The 26054-nt window shown below is 35.8% G+C and overlaps 1 protein-coding gene across 14 annotated transcripts in view; it reads left to right on the top strand.

Moving 5' to 3' along the window:
* Nucleotides 1–26054, top strand: part of HDAC9 (histone deacetylase 9) — a 459183-nt gene that overhangs the window by 395646 nt on the left and 37483 nt on the right. For all 14 annotated transcript variants that reach the window (XR_005566228.1, XM_027738932.2, XM_027738931.2 and 11 more), the window contains one exon: nucleotides 5026–5144. Coding sequence is in view for 13 of the 14 variants with exons in the window: in XM_027738932.2 (XP_027594733.2) it covers nucleotides 5026–5144 (119 nt within the window). In the remaining variant the exon portion in view is untranslated. The remainder of the gene's footprint in view (nucleotides 1–5025; nucleotides 5145–26054) is intronic.

Genomic DNA, 26054 nt, shown 5'->3' with positions numbered 1-26054 from the left:
TAGTGGGACAAAAAGAAATCTTTTCAGCTTCCCAGACACATTCTCTGTTCCCAGTACCTTCAGACTGAAAGAAGAATCTATGCTAAGTTGGGCTGGAGGACACAGTTTCATTGTAACTGCAAGGTTTACCATGGATAAATAGTTTCTGTGATGCAGCTGCTCAAGCTTTCAGGTTTTGACATGTTTATTAATGAAAATGATTTAGAAAAGAAAGAAAGAGTCAGCCAGGCAAGATGCCCCTGTAACTCTGCTGTCATCATTAAGTGAATATTCTGTACCAAATATTTATGCTTCTATATGATTCAAGATCACAGAAAATAAATATATCTTTTAGGTGTTTTATTTTCTTTGGAGAAGAGAGTGGAGGAGAGTGTGAGTCATAGTGGATGAATAAAATTAATTTCTCTTCTGACAAAAGCTGCTCATTTTGTCAGAGAAGTATTCCAGTATTAACTTTGGTTTCCTGATAATCTCTGCAGCCTGACTGGCTTCCAACAGGAAGTGATGGGCTTCCAGTCCCCAGTCTGTACCTGTCTGGTGAGCTATGGCCAGAAGCCAAATCATATTTCTTACTCCTGCTGTGTGTAAGATAATAACTGTTCCTATCTGGGTCTGACTGCAGGCTGCCAGTGCACTTTGCAAAGGATTTCTGGTGAGTAGAGTTTTGACCCTTAGCACTGTAACAAGTCTGGCAGCTGCAGCCTGACTTCTGAGCATAGGGTTGGTCTGAGGAATCTGGGAAGTTTAACATAAATATGTATTAGTGTGTGACCAATGCTAGTTGTATGATTTAAAAAAAAAAAAAGCCTATTTTCTCTGGATTCAGAGGGTTGCATTCTTAGGCAACCGAGAAGGAAAGTGCCATGTTTGTTGGAGCTCCTTTGGAGGTAGTTGGTGGATGATGTCTCTTTCTTACACCTTCCTGTGCCCTCCAGAGTGTAGATGGGATAGAAAAGGTGCAAGATACAAGGTCTAATGATTCTCTGCTCCCAAGTGATAGTGAAGGATCAGGAGCTGTCCCTGCTCATCCAACTGTCCTGAGGTGGGAGAAGACTGCTTATGAGGGAGAAGTGATCTTCATGTTGCTTTGTGTAGGCTTTCTTTACAACAGTTGGCCTCAAAACATTTTTTTATCCCTACTTACAGCAGGGAGGATGGACGGGGTGATCTTTAAAGGTCCCTTCCAACCCAAACTATTCTAAGGTTCTATGATTCTGTGATTTTTCTAAAGACAGATATTCAGGGATAATGAAGGTGCTAAAGCCTGAGAGGTGGCCAATGACAAAAGGTTTTATTTATGTCCTGGTGAAATGAAGCCTATATTTAAAACTGTGTGTATATGTCATTCCTTATAGAACTTCATAAGACAGGAAAGTATCTGTCAGTTTTTGTCTGTTTTGTGCCACAAAGGAATTACTGCCAAGGCAAGGCAAAAGCTGGAAATACCCTACCTACATTAATGCCAAACTGAAATGCTGTGATGTTTTCCAGACATTAAGCTGCTCTTTTCTGAGCAGAGATCTCTTAGCATTTATTCAAAAGAGGAACCTAACTGTCTGTATGTTGATGTAGAAGACCAGATTAAAGATTTAGGAACCAAAGGTCTATATGGTCTTCTCTGCAATTGATACACTTGTGGCTGTTATCCTTTTGAAAGACCAGGTAGTAGTCTTGGCTGCTGTAACAAGGACCATGGACTCCCTGAGATGTTTAAGAGAAGAATCAAGCTTGCTATCCTAGTAAACAGATTATGTTTTCCTTAATATCTTTCCAAAAGAAAAGTTCTTAGAGTTTCCCTTCAGTATTAAATTAAGAACAGTAAGATGGATGAGGTCTGACATTCTAATTCCCTCAATATTGTGGAGGATGAAAAATAAATGAAGAACAGAGAGCATATAGGTTATCTCTTCTAGTACATTATATGCAGAGTAGCAGCAGCAAAGTTCTGACTTAGTTTGTGAGACAATATTATAGCAAAAGTAGGATGCCATTCTTCTGGTGAAATGTAACAGACACTGTGTACATTTTTGAAAGAAAAAAAGATTTCTTTCAGAAAAACCCTCTTAGCTGTTACTTTGCTCATGTGAATTCAGGTAATACTGAAAGCAGCAAGAGAACAGTGAATTCTAAATGCTACCTCCAGTTATTAGCCTTATAGCGTTCTCCTTTCTTTAGCTGAGATTCCTATATATCATTTCTGTAGAGATTTATGAATCTGCTACTATTTCCTGTTCAGTACTCTTAAAGATGTGTTAATAGCTGTTCCTGGTGCTTTGTGTTGAAAGACCTTGCTTTCAGTATTTAATAATTTTCCTAATGCTACTCAGTATGGCTGGCAGTTTTAATGTCAGACATATTTATTTGACAAAAATTTTGAATAGACTGTGTCTAAACAATTTTTGTTGCTTCTATGAAGGAGATTAAGGGTCAAATGCATTGTTTTGTCCAAGTTATTAAAAAATGTGCTGACATCTTTACGCATTTGAGCAAGGTCTTGAAATGTGGTAGAAGTGTGGTAGATTTTCCCAATGTTCCAAATTATAGGACTCTCAAAAATGTCTTTGTGTTTTAGCCTGGTTAGGTTTGTAACTGCTCAGCAACTTGAGTTTCCACAGCTTCTGTCTGCACTGAACGCACTCCATCCTCTGACTCCTGAACATAGTCTATGCTGAACTCTGTGGTGCTGCCACTTTGTTTGACATGAAGAAATAAAAAACAGAGCCTTACTTAAATTTAAGGAAATGTGAATGGAGAGGAGGAGGGCAAAAGCTCAAGTGGCTGCAGATAGGGAGGGTTCTTCATAGAATCCCTCCTTCTTTCAGTGTATAAGATATATGGTGCTATGGGGACAGATGAAGATTACGTATCAGCCACAGTCCTCATCAGTAATCAGGATCCATGCCACATGTGTTGCAGACGTGGGGAAGTTTGGAAAGTATGTGTTGCTTCAGACAATGAACATATAATTAGAGTATCAGAAGGTATGTACATAAGATAAGATGTGGTTGCATAGGAGATCTTTATTCCTGATATTGTTCCCTAACTTTGTGGAGATTATCCTGCAAAGCTGTTCAGTCACTGTAGTGCCTAATGCAAGTATTTGTATGTGTACTTCATGTGTTATATAGTTATACATCATGCAAAAAGAGGAAAAAAATCTAGAGGAGAAGTAATTGACCTCCTGCCTCAAGGCCATGTCAGTTTGAACTGTAGCAAGCTTGAAGGATATTTGTTTTACCTTTTATAAAAAAATAAAAGAAATTTTCTTAAACATATTATTTACATTATTAACTGTTCTTACTATTAAAAGCTTCTTCCAGTGTCTGAATTACAGCTTTTCTGCTGCAACTGCTTCAGGTCTTATCCACAGTGTAGCTACAGTACAGGTTATTTATTTCCTCTTGCAACAACCACTTACAGTTTGTCGACTCGTTTATTCTCATTTTATGCAAATCAAGTAATTATGATTCTATTATTTATCCACTTAGATTATGTTTTTTTGAATTTTTTTTCTTTCCTTTTGATCTCTCCAGTTGGTCTAGGTCCTTCTTGAAGTCCAGTGCTCAGTATTGGAATCCATATTTCAGCAGAGGCCTATTAATGACATATTTAAAAAAAAGTAATATTAAAAAATTATATCACTATGCCTGCAGATATTTGTGGTGCAATTTCAGCAACATCACCAAAAAAATTGAAACTGCCTCCGTTCTTTTTTCCTAATGTAAAACTATATTCAGTGAAATGCTGTATGCCCTGACAAAGACGTTTTGCTTAGCCTGAATTTTCTTTTTTTTGACTAACAAGTAAAGGGAGCATTTTCCTAATAATAAAATTACCTTTGAGGGAAACAAAATAAAGTTTATAAAACACAGATCAAAAACTAAACTAAAGAAAAACCCAGAGAATTGTTAAAATATATTTAATGTGATTTTTATTTTTTTTTGCCACAGAAAACCTAAACCTTTCAACAAAAATATGATCTCTTTGACCTAACTTGATTATAAAGTAAATTATTAAACATTGAACTCAAACAAATGGCATTACACATGCATAAAATTAATCTTCATATTCTGTCTGGTGTAGACCAACTGGGATTTCCTTGAGTTAATTTATTTGTAATAGAACATTCATTCCTGTATTTGCCTTTTAATGTTAGCGATATCCCTCGATTTAGCACAGCCACTACAGGCTCAGTGTTTGTCAAACTAGTGTAAAAACTGTCCTTACACCTTCCCTTTGGAGTCAGCCTGAAAGAAGGCATGTGCAAGTGCAGAATGCAAGGGTTTATCTTCTCCTTCAATATATCTTTCATGCTTTGAGATTGGAGAAGGGCAAAACCCAAGCGATAAAATATCGCCACATAATTTTGTCAAGGAAGGGGTTAAAAAAAGTGGAATCTTTGTAACTGTGAGGAGCTGAATTATCTTCCTGACACCAGCAGGGGTTGCTGTCACTAGTTTGTGGTTGTCACATTCCTGTTATGCTTGACCTTGGAAAGGCTTGACAACATAGTCTGGATTTGATTAAGGGAATTTCATGTTTTTCCTTTGCTAGAGTCACCCCCCACCTCGACAAACATTTAAAAATGTTAAGAAGTAAAAAAAAAAGTTTGGAAAGCAAACATTTTCCCAAAAGAAATTTATAGTTCAAATTTACACCAAGTTCGCACTAACTGGAGCAGTCCGGGTTTCCACTCAGGCTTTGAGAGCTCTCTGTAAGCCATTAGTCACTTCCTTGGAAGAGGCAGCTTTTTATAGGCAGCAGGATAAAACAGACACAGATGTGTAAGTAATATTAGAGGCTTTCACATGTACCTGCATTTTTTTTCCTCAGTCTTAGAAAAAAATAGTAACTATAGAAAAAAATTAATTGAAGCCTTGGACTTCATTTTGAACAGCTACCATGGAGATTGGTTTAGTTAAATAAAATATGTTGTGCTGTGGTTTTTTTGTGATTGTGACAATTTATATCATGAAGATAGAAGTTCTTTTGATTTTAACATGTTGGGGTTTTTTCACTCTACAGGACTGTGATTATGCCAGCTGCCAACGAGTTTGATCCAGAGATTGTCCTGGTGTCAGCAGGATTCGATGCTGTAGAAGGCCACGACCCTCCTCTGGGCGGGTACAAAGTCACGGCTAAATGTAGGTATCATCATAGGCACATGTTTCTGAGTTGGTATTTTTTTTTAGTTAGGAACCTTATCATAAGTCCAGTTTACATCCATGTCTCTGTTTTGTGAAATGACAGCTGTGTCACTGAGGGCAGGAACTGTCCATCAGTTAATACCCAGAGATGCCCATGGAGCTGCAGAGTTCATCCAGCTCACGGGACAGGGTGAAAATGAACATGTTAGCATTTCTGGCTCACTCCTTTCCGTTCCTCTTTGCACTTTTGTCTTGACTTTTTAAAGTATTACTTTTCTGGCATTCAAATAACATTTTAGAGGTTTCATGCTTTCAATAGGCCCCATTTTCCAAAGGCTGGAGTAAGTTATTTCTCTTTAAATATATATTGAAGATTTTAGACTTTGGAAGCATAAATCTGATCTCATATTGCTCTTTAGTTATTGTAATCTTTTCAGATTCATGGCATTAATCCTGAATTACATCAGTGTTTACGAGGGCCAAGGTTTTCTAAAAGACTACTCTGTTGGGTCTCAATACTTGGATGTCCATTTCAGTCTTCCAAAATGTGTGTTTGTGGCAGAGATTTAATACTTTCTGAAAAACAGGTCTGTCTGACATGTCTCATGTATAGGACTCTAAAATCACTAGCTCTTACAGAGTATTGTGACCAAACTGATTCTGAACCTGGGATGTTAAGCAAGGCTGGGTGATCTTGTAACTCTCTGTGCAGTAATGTGCACTGTAACATCGTTATGTATCAGTTGCTTTCCATGGAACAACACAAAATGGTTTCCTAATGCAATGCTGTGAATAATTTTTTTCAGTATATCTACTTTTATTCATTGCATCTCAAGAGGTACCATAATACCATGTCAACATCAAATATGGATCTCTGCTGCTAATGGCAAATACCTTGGAAGAAGTCTAGAGAAGTTAACAAGACCTAATGGCATTTAAAACACTGCTCAACTGCCTTTTGTTGCAGATCAGTAGACTAAAGTTGTTGTTTGCCTCAGGAGGTGCAGGGAAGAGATGCGTATTTTTATTTTCATTCTCACTGAATGCTCCACAGGTTCCCCTGAATACCAAGGACAAAAAGATTGATGGAGAACTAGAGTGACTCTCCATAGTGATGTGCTGTGGAAGGGGAGAATGTAGAGAGCAGTGCAAGGGTCTACCCAAAGACACACAGGTGCTAATGCACAAGTGGGTTGGAAAGGGAATATCCCTGTGGTTGCAAGTAAGACCTATTGAGTTTTAGCACAGCTTTTCAGTTCAATGCAGTGGTTGCACTAGAGAGGAAAGAAATATAGCAGGCTGTATGTATGTTTGATATAATTTTCCTGTGTATTATGACTTTTAGTAAAACATTGTGCATGACGAGGTAAGAGATTTACTCACTGGTTTTTAGCATGTGTGGTGCCTGGTCAGAGGCATCATTCCATGAGCTTATAAGGTGGGGAGATAAGCTTTCAACTGGTACAAAACAGATATTTTGTTGAGTATCATTGTAATGGCCAGTCTTCGGAGCGAAGATTTTTGGGAAAGGTCATTAACCCTTCCAGCCTGCGCAGTGGATTTTTTAGGTGAGACACAGCGTGCGCTGAACTGAGCCCACCCTTTAGTCCTGAGGTTCATCTGCCGGGGCCGAGCAAAGCTTGGACAGTGGCAGTGAGGTCCCCAGGATGTAGGTTTGTTTAGAGTGACCTTCTCTTAGGTGGATTGCCTACCAAGGCTGACGAGCTCCACCTGCCCAGGGGGCCGGGAATCGAACCCGGGTCGCAGAGGTGAGAGTCAGGCACTCTATCATTGTAATAACTCTCTGTATTTAGCAGCTGAGAAGGAATTCTGCATGTCCCTTAAGGATGCGTGATGCTCCAGTAAGATGCTTTGGCATATGTAATATTCTGGCATAGCAGCTTCAACAACTTTACTAGAAATTGCAGCAGAGAAAAGCTGTTTGACATTGGAATTAGTGTTAATTTTCATTCATGAGTTAATTAATTAACTTAATAACTTCTTTAAAAACGGAAATCATAATATATTTTTTAATATTAGAAGGTACCCATCTGCTGCTGCACGTGTCTGTAAGCAAAAAAAGTGATTTACAGTAGGTGGTTCTTGTTTAAATTAAGGGAAAAGCCAAGATAGACCCTGATAATGATCACGCACCTGAGGGATGAATAAAACCTTTTGTACAGAGCCAGAGGAATTTATTATTTCCCCAAAACAAAATTCTCCACATTCCACCATACCATTTTGGAACATAACATACTGTTATGTGGTATGCAGAAAAATGAACAGTCTATTAAAAAAAATAAGGTCCAAAGAGAACTTTCATATTAAAGACTAAAAATAGATATTCATGCAAAGTTTTAATATAATTGGTTTGTAATAATTAGAAATAATGCACCAAACAAGTAAATGCAAGATAAAGCTTAACCTGTAAATATTGTTTCTTTATAAATCCTTAGCCCTTTGTGTACACTTAATACACTGAATTTTCTGATTTCTGTGACTTAATACAAACTTTACACTTATAAATTAGGGAGATATTGTCGTCAAAGGAGAGAATATGGGCCCTTGGCTACAAACATTGCTGTTAGAGTTAGGAAGCCACTGGATGCTTGAAAATGAATTATTTATATCTTTCCCTCAGAGTACAATCAAAGAGAAAAAACTAAAATTAAAATGTATTAACCAATCAGCCTTCCCAACTAAGGAAGGATGAAGGATGAAGATAACAGATTGAACTAATTACAACCTTGGAGTAAACATATAGCAGGTGATTACAGAAAAAAAGTTCTACTAAATCTGCACAGTTTGAATTATAAATTATAATCTACTTTAACCCAGAATTTTATTTTTTTTTCTATATTGTCATACAGTCTTACTTACTGAGAAGTTGCCACTTCTGATTGGTAAATAAACGTGTCAGCAACAAAATAATCATATATATTTTTGCAGCTGATTTGAAATCCATGAGTCTGATGTGAATGTCAAGATTTCTGACAGCGAGGTGACCCTCAGCTCCTCTAGAAGGCTGTAGGGTGGAATCTGGCCAGCTGAGATCAGTGATGATTGCAGAGCTTGGAGATATCTCACTTGCCTAATTTATCTCCAGTCACATTTAGTAATGAACTAACTAATGTGGTTTTTTTCCATTGGAAAAAAAAGAGATAGCGTTTAAAGAAGATTGGAAAGGAATTTTGAGTCTTTCCTGTCTTACTGTACTTTTCAGATAACTTGCCCTAAGTAAATCTATTTCTCCAACTGCCTTTGCAATTTGTACTAAAAATTGTATTGGCAATAAAATATAGGAAAAATATTGGCAGAAGAAATAAAGGGAATAAAGGAATTTTATATTAAGAATAGTAAGGAAGTACCTAAACAGTATGAATCTACTTTTTCCTGTTATCCTGGTGATCCTTAGATAGATCATCAGAAGATAGAGATGATACATTTTCTGCTTTATTTTACAGTTAATTTTTATATCATCTGCTAAAATGTATGGTATTATCACAGTATTTGAATTTTACATAGTGGATGAGTCCAAAGAAAAGCTGCCAGATCTGGTCATAAATTTGCAAGTTGTTAGATCTTGTAAGAGCACTGTTTTTAAATTTAGCTCTGCTGAATGATCTCCATGTAACATTATCCTACTTTGTTTTATAAAACAGCCCTTAGAATAATGCTTGCATTAAAGTCACCGAGATCACTTTACTGTTAGAGTAAATATTCTAGATAATTGTTCGTTAAATGATGACCATTCCGTAAAAAGAATAAAGTAAATAGGAAAATGTCAAGCCTGAATGAAGATTTTTTTCCAGGTACTTAACTTCCTGAAGCACTTTATTTGTTAAGGGCTATGATGATTTACTGGGGTTTTCTTGTTGTTTTATTCTCCTATTCCAAAGATGCTATTTGACACCAGAGTGCAAAATAAAATCAGCAATTAGCAGTAGGAAAGGATACCACTGTGGGCATTTAAAGGGTAAATGATATTTTGTCTCATTGGATACTTGTCTTCTGTTATGCCAAATTTGTAATGAAAAGTTGCTCCAGTGTCTAGAATATAACTGACTTTATCTAAACTGATTTGCAACTTTTAATGTTTTTATTTGAGAAAATAACTCCCTTAACTTATAAAAAGCTGCATTATACTGTATACACTTTATTCAAATGGGACCAATGAAAAAAGTGCTAAAGTTATGAGCAGTTCCCCTCCTCAGGAAGTCCAGGTTATTTCCAAAGAATATGTCAGCATAAGTGGTAGAAATTAATGTGCAAAGAAGGCTGCTTTTTTTTTACATGTAGCCAACAGGTCTTCCATTAAGGAGTCTCTTCTTGTGGGTGAAACTGATACTTCTCAGAATACAAATAAGGTAACAGGTTGAACTTGGGTACCTATCCTGTTGGTCTCTGCTTTGCCCTTCACATTTCAGTTCCAATTTCCCACAGGGAGTAATGATTTTTGATAACAAGATCTCTCAGTGTAACATAAAATGCTATAAAAAGATAAAATATCTAGCATCTGGGAATAAGCAAATTCAGAAGTAATGGGCACAGTTTTAATAAGGAGATGACTGACTGCTGAAATAAATGATCTAGCACGGTGTATTAGCCATCACTGGAAGGCTTTAAATGAGACTTCTAAATATATGGCATCCTTACAATTAGGTATGCCATAGCACACTCAGACCTTAGAGGCTTCATGCAAAAATCAATTAATGACATTTCTCTTCAATGACCAGTCTTTTCTTGAGTCTTCACAACTATCCTACCATGTGTTGGAATTCTTTTCAGTTTCCCACTGTGTATCATGTATAGTATATGTGTTAGACACAGAACAAAGGATAATGCTAGAACTGCATGTTGCTGAATTCAAATGCAGAACTGCTTAGGGTCTAAGCCTGGTACTTCAGATAAGTTTCAGAATGAAAGTTAGCCATGTGCCAGCTTTGCTATTTCTAAAATATTCTGTGTGACTATTCTGAGTATTTCAAGTACTAGAAATTATATATATGTTTGTTGGGTTGTTTGTTTTTTTTCCTGGAACTACTTACTTTCTAAAGAAGTCCTCAAATAATATTGTAACTCTCTACTGGACAGGATCTTGGACTGACTGTGAGTTGTTCAGGGTGGAGTGATTATGTCTTTTGGTAGGGACTACACTTTCTTGTGACTCTCTGAAAGACTTCCCTGACACTTGACTGCAAAAAAGAATTCTAACTGGGACTAACAGGGCTAAAGTAATAGGTATATGTTAAAGGAAGGCAGGCAAAAGGAGTCCTTGCAAATTGACAGCTGACTAAAGAGAATAATAGTTTTGGCTTTGGTAGCCAGTTTGGTAGCTGTTTTAATACAGTCCAAGTTTCTAAAAATAGCATTGCAAGCTGTTATGATGCCATGTCTAATCTCTTCACAAGCAAGAAAGTCTTTTTTACTCAATTATCAGCACAAGAAGCTGTGATCTTGGTAAGTCTGGCACTGATGGCCTATGAGTAGTTTCAGCAGCTCATTGCCACACAAAAGGGTGGTTGCACGCTGCTTCCCCTTCTGAGTTGTCTGTTGCTTACCTTGGACTGGCTTTGGTTCTGTCAGATCTCTCTGTAAACACATTCAGCATTAACTCACCAACCCATCAGAAAACTTAGTCAAAAAAGTGGAGAGATTTCTGTTGGGCTATGAAGCTGAATCAGATTATGGAGGGACCAATGTGTGCCAGGGTAGTAGAGAAAGAAAGAGATTGTGTAGGATACCTTTTGGTAGCAGAAAACTGTTAAATTACCTCAATTGCCACAGATCGCTTCTTGTCTGAATTCTTTTGAGTTCAGAGATTTGATTTTTTTTTTAGCATAATTTGGTTATTTTTGTGGTACTTGAGGTGATAAGATGGTTATCTGGCAGGATAGATCTTGAGTTTTTGACTCAGAGCTAAAAGCATCGGAGATGGCTTGAAGAAATATCATTGATACAGTTTTTCAAAGGGGAGTCTTCTCATTTGTATCAGAAATGTTCTTTTTGTTCCTTTGTTTCTTTGAAACTGCATGGTACCCAGTGACTGGCAGCAAGAAAATGCAGGATCAAGAATTTGCTTCCAGTTGTTCACTTTGGAAAGGAAAATTTGGTTTTTTTCTGGAGTGATTTCTTGAATACTAATTAAGTGGTAGCTTGGTACAATACAAAAGGCATCAAAAGAGATGACAAATTCATTGGTGACCAGCACTCAGACATGATTATTTTCACAGGATTTATTGGGAGAAAGAAAACAGTTTGGTTTCTTCTTCCTCCTAGTCCACAGCAGTCATTGCCATATCATATCCTATAGTTTGGACATAGCCATTGGCTTGCCCAGCCTCACAAGTTAGATTATGCTGTATTTACTCCTGCATTTGTACTCCTTAAATTTGCTCTTGCAGTGCAGATATTGGTGAATTATTTGCCAGTAACCCCAGCATCTGGTGCATTATTTTTGTGTACACTACATTTACATTATGAATATGAAATGCAGAAAATTTCAGAAATCATATTTTGTTAGGAAGAGCAGTCTATTGAGCAGAGATTGGAATTCACTGTAAAAAATTACCGTCCTCTCAAGGATATAGCATAGTAAAAGACAAAGGCAAAGGTGAAGATAGAGGAGGAAAGTCCTTTTTTTCTTTTTTTTTTCCTTTAAAGAAGGGATTAGTACTTGGAGAAATTCAGAAAAGTTCTAAGGTTTGTTTGAGGAATCTGCTTTCACATACTGTCAAGTAAGCTTGTGTCAATGGCTTGGACTATGGATTTGAACCAAGAGGAGACAGATAGTGAACAATTCACCTCATTTACTGAAGCTAGGAAAATCCTCATCTTCAGACTTCAGGGCACTCATGTCCAATAGAATACATATTTAAAACACATCTGAAGGATTCAGAAATCTTAGCAGTGATTTTGTTATTGCCCAGTGTTTTCAATGACTGTCTCGCTAACTGGTGTATCTTCCAGAAAGGGTCTGCCTGAACAGAAAGTGAGTGCAATTAGAAATATTAATAAGCACTGATTTGATCTGCTTTTTTGCTTTCACTTGGTCTGTCTTTCTGCAAATGAGCCAGGAGAGGTTTCCATTTTCCACTCCCACTCCTGCCTCACAAAGAGAAAATCTGTCTGCTGGCTAGTTAACTAATTCGTACAAGTGAAAAACCACCTGTATACTGTGTTCAGATATACAGTGCCGATCCATCTGCAGAATGCATCACGTGCCTGTTCCTTGATTTAGGGCAATTGCTGGGAACAGAGCAGAGGATAGATCACAATGGGGAAAAAAAGAGGATCTACAGAACCATTAAGAATTATTTTCCCTTTTTGGTCATCTTCCCTCATCTCTTCACCTACCTCCTGTTATGTTTTCTTTCATGCTACAGTAGTGACATTGGCTAATGACAAAAACTGATGTGAAGGATGCAATAAAGGTAAAATTGGTGGCATCTTCTCTCAGTTTTGGTTAAACTTATGAAATCTTTTTCCTTGTTAAAACCAAAACACTGTCACTTAGTTGAAGAAAGGAAAGAGCACAGTATTTTTTTGCATAGGCAGTATTAATCTTGTCAGATTGCAATTTAAATACAGCAAATTAAATATAAGATTTTTGGGCTGTTTTGAAACTAATGGAGCTTGACACAGTGTTCAACAACTTGCATGTGCCTTCCACAGGATTGGATCCTGAGAGAAAATTGTTGAAAGACATCTCCAAATGTGGAGTTCTCCATAACAATGTGTCTGATCTTTTATAGCATCGTTGCATTGGGAATTAGGCTTGTCTTTGGGAATTTGTAAAGTCTTTAGTAGAAGAGCATGATTGATGTCTTAGAATTTAACTGTTCTCTGTAATAAATAGAAATGTGCCACAAGTATTTACTTGGTTGCGCCATGGGAAAATTTTTAACATATTGTTCACAGCTTCAAAATGCTATAAAAGAAGGCATGTAATTTGAAGACCGGACTATCCTTTGTGATTTCTAACCAATAGATTGATTAATATCTTTCAAAGAGACAGCAGCCAAAATGTTTACATCTCATTAGGGCGAGAAGAAGGGATCACAGGCAATTTTGATTATGAGCTTGGATGGTTCATTTCTTTGGGCTTCACATCCCTATTAGTTAAGGCAGACTGTAACTTTAAGACATTATCTCTTGCCTGTGGAAATAAACAGGCAGTTATGCTTTTTATGGTGGGTAGTTCTCAAACCAACAGGGGATTAGAAGATATTAGCTGGAGTTTGTGGTTCCCTGCTGAACTGTCATGGGCTCCATGGATTCCTGTCCTGAATATTTCACAGAGCAAACACCTCTTATCTGAGGTGATATTCTCACACTGACCTCTTGGCCATGGACTTCAAAAGCTGATCACAGGGAGGGCTAGAGAGGCAATAACCCTTAATATAACAGTGTCTCCTGATAGAGATAGACAAGGTAAAGGTAAGGAGTCTCTGAAGTTTGCTTTTGTGTGTTTAGCCCCATGGGGTGATAAGGGGCCATCTGTTTTTTCAGTCTGCAAACTCATCTTTTTCACACTACCCCAGTATCAAGTACACTTTCGGTCTGACTGGTATCAGCACAAGCAGTTCTTCTCTAATCTGAAGAGACTTTCTTGGTATTTTTAGCTTTGATCCCAGCAATTGTCTTAGTTGCTGTTGTGTTTGTTTTTTTTTTAACCCAAGCAAACATATAAAATAAAATTTAAAACATTAAGTTAAGGTACTACTGTCTAAAAGAAAATAAATTATTAAAATAGGTCTTATAACAGGTATGTTAGTTACTTGTGAGCAAAGGGAATTTTTTGTGCTTACCTATGTGATTAAACTCAAACCATCAATTCATAGTAGTAGTTTCAAGAAGTCGCATATTATGCATCACCACACAAGGATGCTTGCATCTTAATTAATTCTTCAAACAGAATGTCAGTACTACCAGTTTCTAGAAGTTAAGAAAACACTGCTTTAGAAGTCAAAAATATTGTGAGAGCTATTAAAGTGCTACTCAAATTTATTTTTGGAGTTCCCAGGACACCATTCCTTCATATTTAAGCTTTTCCCTGCAGCCATTTTTTTATCAACCGAACACTCAGATTCCATTACAGTCTCCTGATCATAATAGGTTTAATGCAAACACTGAATACAAGGAAAGCTACAATAAAATGGTGCATGTTGCCAACATTGGCACATTAAAAAAAAAAATAAAATTATTACCTTTTTTTGTTGTTTTGGGGAGTGGTGATGGTGGCTGTCTTTAAGGAAATTGTTCTTGCTTATACCAACTAATTGCCATAAAATTTCTGGAAATGCAAGGATGTCGGTCCTAATCCCACAAGCTTTTACTCACTTTGAGCAGTCCTATTGATTGAGACCACTCCACCAACCTGATTAAGATTTACTGAAATAAGTAATGTTTACAGGACAGATTTTGCATTGTAAATATTAATATGGTACAAAAACATGCTAAAAACTCTTCAAAAGCATATTCACATGAGAAATACTCAGTGAAGTTTTGTAGAATTAATTTGGAAAGCAATAGGAGCAGTTCTACTGTAAAATAAATCCATCTGAAATGAATTTAGTAGTAATTTATTTACTTCAGATTCCTTCTTTTCTCCCCATCATCAATTATGATTCATATACACTAAAATGGACCAAGGGACAGATCTTGGAAGTTCTTCTTCTTTGGAAGAAGAAACTAAAATTAGCTAAGTATTCAGAACAACCAAATATTGCTAGTTAAAAAAAAATCACTTCATGGTTTCTGTTTATGATGGTAAATTAATTAAATATTTGTTTCCTTTGATCCAAAGTCCTATCTTAGATTCCTCTCATTAAAAAAAAAAAAAAGGTTCTCTCTTTTGGCTTCTGGCATTGCATCCATTCATAGGCAGTTTGTTAGTGCTAGCTGGTTTCTAAATATTTTTTGCTTACTTAAAATGGATTAGCATTCTCCAAAAGCAAAATAAAATAAAGCTGTTCCATTTAATAATCCTTCAATACAATGAAGAGGTTTGAAATGTACTGGCTTTCAAAATTGTTTTCCTAATATGATAAATTAACATCAGATATGAATTCAGTGATTTAGTTTTATGGAAATATGATCACTCATACATATATGATTATATGTATTTCCATATAATTTAGGTTTCCATTTGTGATTACAGTTTAGGTATATTGTGTATGTTCTTCTGCTTCATCTTCTTATTAAGCAAAGTTGAAGGTTTGCAAAAAATAAACTGTTTTGCATAGTATTTTTATGCTGTCAAAAGAAATTATCAATTTAAAATAATATATATAAATGTCAATAAAAATTGATATATCCACAAATTTGTCTTATTTTGAAAATTTTCATATAGTATATTTCTTTTTAAATTAAAGACAAACAGAATTATTATTTATTTCTGTTAAAAATTTAAATTTCTCCAAAACAATGGAAAAAAATTACCTGAATATCTTTTTTTTTTTTTTTAGAGAAGAGGTACTGACTAGTAACAAGTCAAATCCAATTGTTATTATTTGTATTGATTTTATTTCTGTTAAAAAAGGCAGTATCTATAGTCTCAGGAATTCTTTATTTTCACCTGAAAGTTATAGAAGCATATTTTTATGGTTCCTACAGGAAAAGATATGCAGTAAAATTGTTTTTGAATACGACTGCTCTGTGTACTAACAAATTTACCAGGAATTTCAAGAAATTTTGTCAGCTTTGAAATAGTTGCGTAATTATGTCCAATGTTTCAAAACATGTTATCACAGAAGTAAAAGTGGTAAAGTGGAACCTAGTATTGTTGAAACTTCAGAAGCCAACATGCACAGGTTAATTTTTCATTCACTCAAATATTTGAGTAAGCAACCTCCTTTAATCTGCATCAAGCCCTGGGAAAAACAGTAATGAAAATCCATTTATCAAGTAATAAGATGTAATTTCAAAACTTGTGATTTAATTAACAAATACGCTACATCAAAGGAATTAGTTATCAAACAATTGTAGTATTTATATGTCCTCATAAACAAACATTTATTTTTCTAGTGGTGTTAACTACATCAACTATAGCTTTGTAGAATATATATGAGGACAGGGCATATGTTCTGAACTACGTAATTTTTTTCTTTTGACCCTTTTTGGGTGCATATATTCCCACACCCAGTGCACACCTCTGGGAATTTCCCAGCATGGCTTTTGAGGAAAAACATCACAGTCACAAAAGTTGAAGATCTTTAAGGGATGTGGAAAAAAGTAGTAGTTCTGAAATGTTTTTATCCACATAGAGTTTCAGTGCTTCCAATTCAGGGTGGTTTTTTTTTCAAATCACATTACAAATTTGAAAATTATCTAAATGGACCTTTTCTTTATAATGTCTTATGTTACTGATAGAGTAAAGAAGATTGCTTTAAGAAACACTTAAGAGGGTCTGTGCAGTTTTAATAGCTTGAGTGAAACAAAACACCAAACAGGATGTCTTTGTCCCCTTTGAACTTGAGGCATCACATTGACGTGAAGCTACTGAATTCTGATTAGTTATGTGATGCTGAACTGCCAGTGGCACTTAACGAAGATAAGTTTTTATGCAGTGCTTTCAAAAAATAATTGGAAATTGAATCTGATCAAATTTAGTACTCTGTTACAGTCATAATAAAGTTGGACAATCAAGAAAAAAGAAAGAAAAAGAAAGGAAGGAAGAAAAAGGAAAAGAAAAAAGAAAAGAGGAAAAGAAAAAAGAAAAGAAGAAAAGAAAGGAGAAAAGGAAAGAAAAAAGAGAAAATAGAAGAAAAGAAAATAGAAGAAAATAGAAGAAAAGAAAAGAAAAGAAAAGAAAAGAAAAGAAAAGAAAAGAAAAGAAAAGAAAAGAAAAGAAAAGAAAAGAAAAGAAAAGAAAAGAAAAGAAAAGAAAAGAAAAGAAAAGAGAAAAGATGGATAAGAAAAGAAAATTTAGAATTTCAAATAAGAGGAATGTCTTCCATTCAGACCAAATAAGATTTTCCTTATTACAATTTGCATTTCATGGTTAAAAAAAAAGAAAGGAAAAGTAAAAAAGGTACTGCTCATTTGCATGTTTGCATAAAATTTTCAAAATTACTTAAAGATGATTGGTCTGCTTTTTTATTATATTTCATTATATTCAAAGAAAATTTTATAATTCATTTTAATGGAACTGGCCATCTTATTACAAGGGTTATACCTATAGCATAACGACTTTACTTATACAGCCACCTCTAGCATGGTGACCACTGAGCATCAGAACTTGTCAGACCTAAACTCAGTATTTTTAAGAGAGAAGGTGGAAAATATTTTCTATTCCAAGGTAGGGCATATACTTAAAGCAGAAACTAAGATAATATATTTAATTGAGTAAGCAGTCAGCACTGTTCTAGATATATTTCGTCTGAAAGATATCCTTTTGGCTTTGGCTGACTACTGACAATTAGAACATCATAAACCAGATGTCAAGCATTATGTCTTGAGTAACCTACTTTTTTCTTCAGAATTTGCCCATCCTTCTTGTCATCGTGACTCAACTACCTAATTTAGTCCATTGAATACCACCATCTTTGCTCAGTACCTGCTTTTACTCTTTATTTTATTAAAACTCCAGTGAAAGAAAGTATCTGGGATATATATTGATTTGCTGTGAATGTTTCCTTAACTTCTAAGAAAACTGATGCACAATTAGTAGACTGCTTCATAATAACATCAGAAATAAGTGTACAATCAAAAAAGTTCAGAGAAAAGGCCTCTTACTGCTATATCAGAGATATTCCCTGATCTATTTTATTATATCACTATGTTACTGAACTGTTCCTTCTGTGTTAGTTTCAGATCAATGACTTTTATCACTTGCTGACTTCAGGAGATCAATCTGTGCAGATTTTAGTCTCGGAGCCCATGTCCCTAGAGATTTGATTTTCATTTGCTTCAATTTATCTCTCTGAACAATCATTTCACTCTCTCAAATGTCTCCTTTTTGAAGGAATATAGATATTTATGGTAGCACTGTTTATAGATATGTCAGCTGCTAATGTGAAAGAAAGGGCTTGAGAGCAGCAAATTAATTCATGATGGAGGAGGAGATTTTCCAGTGTTTCAGCCTGGGAAATCCCAGGCGTCAGGATGAGGAGGCTGGACATCAGACATCCAAGATGGAATGATTGTTTTCACTGGGTGGTTTAACTTCTAAAACACCAGGACAAATGGACAAATTCCCCTTTTTTTCTGGGATATCTAAAAGCCACCCTGATAAACTCATATCACTTACCAATTTTTGTCATGTTATTAGCAGAGAAGTGCCACTATACTCAAGGGAAAAGAACAGTGGACTAAAAAGTGCTAGGGGAGATAGACCTAAGTACTGAGCAGACCTTAAAAGAGCAGATAATGTATGTCCTAGACAAAGAAAGTGAGGTTCAAAATGGGTTGATAGAATAGCAAATATTTTGAGTCAGAAGAAGTGTAGTCTGAGGAAATATTACTGAGATTAGTGGAACAAATTTGGCATAGAAATTCTCTGTGTGCATACAATTATTTTCAAAGTTTATGAATCAGGGAATGTTCTACTAGATATTCATAGATGAATCAGCTCTAAAGCTAAAAATGTTTTTATTACGATGTGGTAATATGACTTCTTGTGCATTAGAAGTAGAGCAAACGTGATTTCTACACCATTTCCATGGTTTCTGTATAAAAATACCCCTGCTAGCTTGAGATTTGAATAATTATTATAAATATATTAGATAGTATTATTATATAGAAAATATTTTCTAAATAATTTCCTAGTAACTATATAAATAACATACTAATATTGTATGATTATATTAGTATTATAACTTGCTTAAATAAAACAGGCAGGGCTCTGTAACATACAATATCTCTGTCAAGAGTAATTTAAATGCATTTATCTTTAATTTCATATTTACCTAAGAAGCTTCTCACTGAGCATGCTATGTTCACAATGCCAAAGTATGACCTTGGTAGATGGAAGCATATTTTACCTGCCTGGATGTACGTAGTCTTTGGAGCCATAAATGAGCTTCCCCTCTCAAAGTTTGACTTTCGGAACATTATACATCTTACCGAGTCCAGATTTGTCCATGAAAGGCAATACAGAGAGGTGTTTAATTCCAAAAAGATCTTCCTCCTTTCTGAAAATTGATGCAACGGATCTTTCTGGGGATATTCCTCTCTCCCCACTGAGAAGTAAATAGACTGGAGGAGTAGCGAAGGCAAGACAGCTAACTTTTTGCTTGCTTAAAGGTAGGGGAGAATAACCCTGACAAATGTTAAAATCAAGGGGTTTTTTTTCCTCTCCAAGAGTATTTGCTTCAATATGTAGAAAGGTCATCAATGGAATATGAAATTAAATGAAATGGTAAGTGAACCTTCCGTTAACACAGATCAATATGCTAAAATGGATAGTTAAATGTCATAAAAATAGAAGGAATTGCAGAACCATCAATATTTGGCAAAAAACTTACACAAGTTCTTCATACATTTTTTAAGAGTGGTATTGTGGAATGATCTGGAATACAAAAAGAACTTTTGCCTCAGATGCAGCTGTCATTATTTCACTGTTAACAGAAAGCAATATTTTAGAAGGGATGCAGAGATTAAGCATATGGATGAGATGGTGAAGGTAAGGAAAGAGATACCATGTGTGAGGAGATCTTCAAGTGAGCTACCAACATGGAGGTGTTAACCTTCCTCAAAGTCCAGTTGCCTTGTTAACCTTGTTAAACCCTGCTTCTCCAGCTTCTTCAGGTATCATAAATACCCTGCACATATTTTCTACATATACAGATTGGTCCTGTATACATATGTATTTGGGCTGACAAGAATTATGGGGGGGGGAACAGGTTTAATGCTCTTCAAAACTCTCAACACCTTCAGGACTTGGTCCATTCAGAACTTGCTTTCAATATGTTTGGTAGGTAGACTGCAATTAAACCATTCTTTGCAGCCGCTGGTGTTGGTACCTTTAGATGATGCTAGTATGCACTAAAATTTTCCACGGAATGGAAGACCCTAAGGAGGAGAAAAACTATAAAGCCAGTTGTGGTGTTCTTGTTTTTCAACAATTTTATCCTTGAGCTGAAAGGGAGAGAGAAAAACAGGAAGAAGCTGGCCAGAGAACAAATAAATATGGCATTGAATCATATTCATTACAACACATTGGACAAAAATGAACAATGGCAACTATCAGCTTTCATGCACTTCTTTGGAAAATGCCGGTGTTGTGTAACCAAAAGAACCATGTATGCCACTGCACATATACAGCCCAGAAGGAGAGTCCAACAAGCACTAGCAGAAAATATTTGTTTTGTTTGGAGATCCTGTTTACTTAGCATATTTATTGCTTTCATCCAAAAGTATTAGTTTAGCATATCACTTGCACATTTTCTACTCTTTTGGTTTTCATAAGAATTCCAATAAACTCATTTTGCTACTGAATGGAAAAGATATTAGAAAGTACTGTTCGGAGACTTGAGAGGATAGGAAGGAGAAAAGAAAGGTCAGCAAAGAAGAAAAGGCTTAGATGAAGGTATGTCAGAGTAAAGCTTCCCATGAAAGATTATTGAGAATAAAGCTTTTTTTTAAACAGACATAAAAACAATATATAAATCAAGAGCACAAAAGCCCTGTTTTATGATTTTTTTCGGTGCTGTTTAATTTCTTTATATCTTTTTTTGCCATTGTTAAGAAACAGCCAAAACTTCAAAGGCAAGCTGCATGTGTTCTAAATCAGGACTTCAGTGCTGATGTATGACAGCACAAAAATTAAAACTAAATAAATGTGCTGTCTAAACTACCATTTTTCTCCAAAAAATTGCTTTAAAGGCTTTAAAAAATTAGAGTTATTGCTTGATCTTACTTTACCAACCATAATATTTTCACAGAGTAAATGACAAAATATTATATTAGAAAGAGAGAGAGAGAAAAAAGAGCATTGTCTGAATATATCTGAACACCTGTATTTGGCTGTCTTGCAGTTTTGTCAGACAGGCAAGGGGAAAAATTAAACTTTGCAGTGATTTGTCTGATAGTGGATATGGACTGCATAAATTCTCAGTTTATCCACTGTTTTCTCAAAGACTCCTTTTAAAGTCAGGGTAAATCAGTGAAAACAAGGCAGCATGTCTGTGAAGGAAAAAATAAGATTTCTGATTTATCACGTAAAAATGTTTGTAGAATGGACATATTGTCATGAAAAAAAGTTTGTGCAAGTTTTCTACTATTTTCTTTTCAAAATATGAACTTTGTAACATGTTCAGTTATGATTCCATTTTACTTTACTGCCTTTGGACATGATCTTGCTGTTTTCTCTTCTTAGTGAAATGGCATGCCTGACTCTAAAGGTGTCTGGCCACAGCACACCCATTAAATCTGCTCGCAAAAAAAAAAAAAATTGCGTGACTGGGGCCTTTGTGGCGTCCCTTTTCCTCTGGCCTCTACTTTTACAATGGCCATTTGCTGTTCTTCTACTAAGTCATCTTGATTTGTATTGACTCATTTGTTTTATCAGGTTACAAAAGGGGCAAGTGGCCCAGGCAAATAGGAATGCAAATGCTGTTCTTTTTCGTAAACATTTCCTTTGCTTTTAGAACTCATTCATCCCATCCCACTCATGTTCATTTTTCAATTCTTATTAAGAAATAGTAACAGGCTCTAATTTATGTTCTCATTTAAGTCTGAGGAGTGGTATTTCTTTGCAAAGGTTCCTGGATATTTGTGTCATCAAGAGAACTGGTTATTTACTAGTTATCACTTTATCTTAATTAATCCCTGTTCTGTTGTATATAAAGCTTCAGTTACACATTAGGAGAGCAGATCCTATAGGATGTCATTTTATGAGCACTGATAAGAAATGGATAATTAAGTTTAGGAAGTCTAAGTAAGCAGTGTGCTGGGAGTCTCTAAGCTGAACACAGCATTTGGCAAATACTAACATATGCTTACAAGCAGTGTTATGAACATGAAGCAGGGGTACACTATCTGAACTATTCATCTGTTATTACTTCAATCAGTTCTAGTAACGTGCAAAAGATTGGCCATACTTAGAGATAATATAAGGACAAGGATAACCTCCTAAGGAGTTTGAGATATTCTAGGCTCCCCCAGCTTTAACTACCCTACCTTCGTGTCTGAATTGAAAGCCCAGGTCCCTGAGATGACTAGTGGTGCTTCCAGAGGCTGACTCAAGAGTATGAGAGCTCTCCAGAAGTGGCTAATCCCAAAAGAATCTGTCAGGATTAATTGCAGACTTTTGGGTATTTACTAAGTGCTAAAGTTGCCTCTCCCACATGTGGACTTCAGAGTTTGCCAAAATTCATCTTGGAGCCAGTTGCTTTGAGATTTTTAATGAGCACTGCTCATATAGATAACACATTTTCATTTTTGTCAAATTTTTTAATAAAGGTTTTACAGTGTTCCATCGAGGAAAGGATTTGTCACTGTTTCCATATAGACGTCACCTAGAACACACGTATGGAAGTGATATGTGTGCTTTTCATATTGAACTTTTTAAGATGTGGCCTGAAATTTTGTTTATAGAAAAAAAGAAATATCAAGAATTTAAGATACTGCACAGTTATAGTAGAAGCAAGCAGAAGTTACACTTATGCTGTCTATGTTTTCTATTCTGCCTTTTTCTTGGAGAAGTCCTCTGAATTTTTTATTTGTAGCAGTCATTTGATGACTGACAAAGGAATACTCTTGGACTGGCAGAGTGTATTATATTTCCCTATAATAATCTCTGCTGTCCAGTGAACTGTTAAACCCTGTCATTTCTCTTCTCCTCATTTCATTCCTGATTAAGATAGCAGCATCATGTAAAATTAAAGAATTTTAATCTGGATCCACTGGAAGTAGCATCAATAGAGACTCTTTCCACAACAAGTTTTCCAGTTTGGCACAAACTTTCATCCATCTGTAAGATGAATGAGTTGCTCACCTTAGTTTTGCCTGAAATTGTTTGCACACTCTTTCTTTGAAACAGTAAATCTAGAAATTGCATACAAAAACTGTGCACAGAGGAATTGGGTTGTAAGGTCAATTACTCTGAAGTTAGGCCATGTGAGGTTTATAATTGCTTGCACAATGCACCCCTTTTGCAAATGCTGTAAGATAGAGATGTTAATTAAATGAACATCTACTATTCTGGACCTTTTGTTTTCTCTGCATGGAGAGGGCTGAGTTCAGATTGTAACTATAAACCAGCAGTAAATGCCAACTTCAGAGTTTCTGCCTAAAGCTGAAAAATAGAGGAGATACATGTTCCTGTACCTTTATACCTATATACTGCTGTATTTCAGGGTTTTTCTGTTATCCATTTTTCTATCATTAAAAACAACCTTAAAAAATGTGATTTCTGTGGGTCATACAAAAATGGCACTGTGGAGCCCTAAATTTCTTGTTTCTTGAATCTTAATTTCAGATTAAATGAAAATGTTTTTAGTTTTCTAATTTTCCAATGTGCAGCATCAACTGTCAGATCACTTATGCATTGCAACTGCCTACAAAAAGCTACAGCCAGAAATTCAGGTAGAACTCTGATATAAATATTAAATTGCATACATTGTATAGTAGTCCCATAGAAAAGGTAACAGTCATGTCAAAACAAATTTTTATTGAGCATTTCCAGGCACAGTGAGGGTGCAGGAGGACCCAGTACAGCATGTACAAGAAGTAAAAACCTCAGAGTCTGAAGGGGTCGTAAGGACTTTTCCTGCCTGTTTCTGGGGCATCTGAAACAGGATAGGATCAAAAAAAATGTGGTTTTTTACAACCTCCTCTGCCTGCAACCACCCACCTGCTTAACCACACCTGTATCAGCCCTGCTGGCTGCATGTGTTGGATTTCACACCTCCTGAATAGGCAACATCCAGATCTTACTCTGATTTGTATAGATTTTTGCACATTAAGGAATGTTTTTTATTAATAGCTATCACTGCCAAAAATAATCTTCAGTTTGGAAATTAATTTTCCTTTACCTATCTCAAGGACTTAGATATGTTTTCTGCTTAGATCTGATCATTCTGCCCTTTCAAGTGTTCTAATAAACACAAAGATTTACTGTTTAAGTTCACATTGGATACAAGGAAAATTAAAAGAAAATTCTTTTTCGTTATCTTTTTTCAAAAGACTTACAGTCCATCTTTGAGCTGTTCCAGGTTAGACTACATATATGCCTGGGCTCATCAGCCTGAGATGGAGTCATACATCACCTGGGAGAGAGACAGAAGCCACCTTTTCCACTGCCACTAAGGATTTGTATATGCAGAAGAATAGTTCGAGTTTATTTGTAATGAGCCATTAGAATAAGGCATGGTCTGGGAAGATAGAAGTAGCTGAAAGGTTAGAAGGAACAACTACTATTGGTTCTCTGCATCCCATTCTAGAAATAAGATCATGAACCACCTCTGCTTTCTTTACTTTCTGACCATTGACAATGGTTATGAGAAACCATTGTTTCTTTGACAATATTTAGTTTCTTATTCATGGTCATTTTTGTTCTTGCTCACCTAGTAATTTCATTAACATGCCTTTATTGTCTTTTAGTCATGAATGTATTTATTTATCATCTTATTTAATAACAGACTCTTTGATTAACCCAACACTTTCATCCTTTCTCTAAATCCCTTATGTACCATCTTTTATTTTCTGTAATTAATATTATTTAATTAATTAATTCCTTCTATTGTAGTGTCTAGCAGTAAGATGTAGGTAAAAATGGTGGGAAGATGCTAAAATTTTGTTCAACCATTTTTTTAATGAAATGAGATCACCACTTTGGCCAAAAATGAAAATGACTGAAATGTTCATCCTTCTCTGCCAGAGTGACCACTGCCTGCCCTAATGAGTGGAACCGTTCTGATTTTGATATTTTGATATTTTTCCTTGTTGATCTTCTCTATTTATTTGTAGTGAGACAGTTGAACACCTTCATTGTCCAGGGTTTCTAAGTGGCTTTGCTACAAAGTTGGGATAATATTTGCCCAAGCTTTCAGCTGCTGTGGCTGTTCAGCTTTCGTTAAAAGGAAGAATAAATGCAATCCTGATGTGTCAATTTGGTATACCTTGTTTGCTAGGATTCTAGAGCCACTAGGGAGCTTTGAACTCTGGCAACAGGTTATTTTACTTCTAGCTGTTAAAACTCTTGAGGGAGAAACAGTAGCTATTCTGCTAGTAGACTTTCAGTGTCTCCAGTTAGAAAAGCTGATGTATTTTTTCCCTTGAAGAAGAAATTACTGTTGCTGCTCAAGAAACAGTATCTCAATGTGGAATGAATGGTTTTTGCCCTGTTGTGAACTTCCCACTTTTGAGGAGAGTGACTAAGATGACTGTTGCAGCTGCAACAACATCTGGAGTCCTCAAATTACCTTGACACTAGTTAGCTGGATTTAGGCCTGAGTGTAGCACAGAAACGTCATTGTTTGTCTTGATGTTTCTGTTGTTCAATTAAGATTACTAATTATTTCAGGTTTACCATCCTCCCTTAATACTGCTGTCATGCTGTGGTAACAGCAGAGATAGTGGAAATTTGCTTACATATGGATCTTGCAGAATCATGTCATTCTGGAGTGATTTTGCGTCTCACTCTGAGAAAATCCAGAAAGTGGTACTCCTTGACTGCTCAGTCTGAAGGCATTTTTCACCCAGGCCTTATGATCATTGTTTTAACTTTCTCTAAGAAAAGGTAGAAAACCACTGAGTAAAGAATTCCATGAGGGCTTCTGAAGCACCAGTGGTCTCAAACGGTGAATCACCATTTGGCTGCAGGAGCTCACAGGAAAGGTCTTTCTGATAACTGTGTGTTGGAAGACTGGAAAGACAGGGATGAGATATTCAATATTCTAAGAAAATATTTTATTCTCATATGTGTTTCTTGGGGTAGGCAGAGGAGGAGGGATTTCTGGG

This window comes from Pipra filicauda, unplaced genomic scaffold, assembly GCF_003945595.2.
Source record: "Pipra filicauda isolate LSUMZ 115617 unplaced genomic scaffold, ASM394559v2 scaffold66_size7647185_pilon, whole genome shotgun sequence".
Classification (NCBI taxonomy): Eukaryota; Metazoa; Chordata; class Aves; order Passeriformes; family Pipridae; genus Pipra; species Pipra filicauda.
Note: the sequence above shows the minus strand (reverse complement) of the source record. Positions and strands in the feature narration are given on the sequence as shown.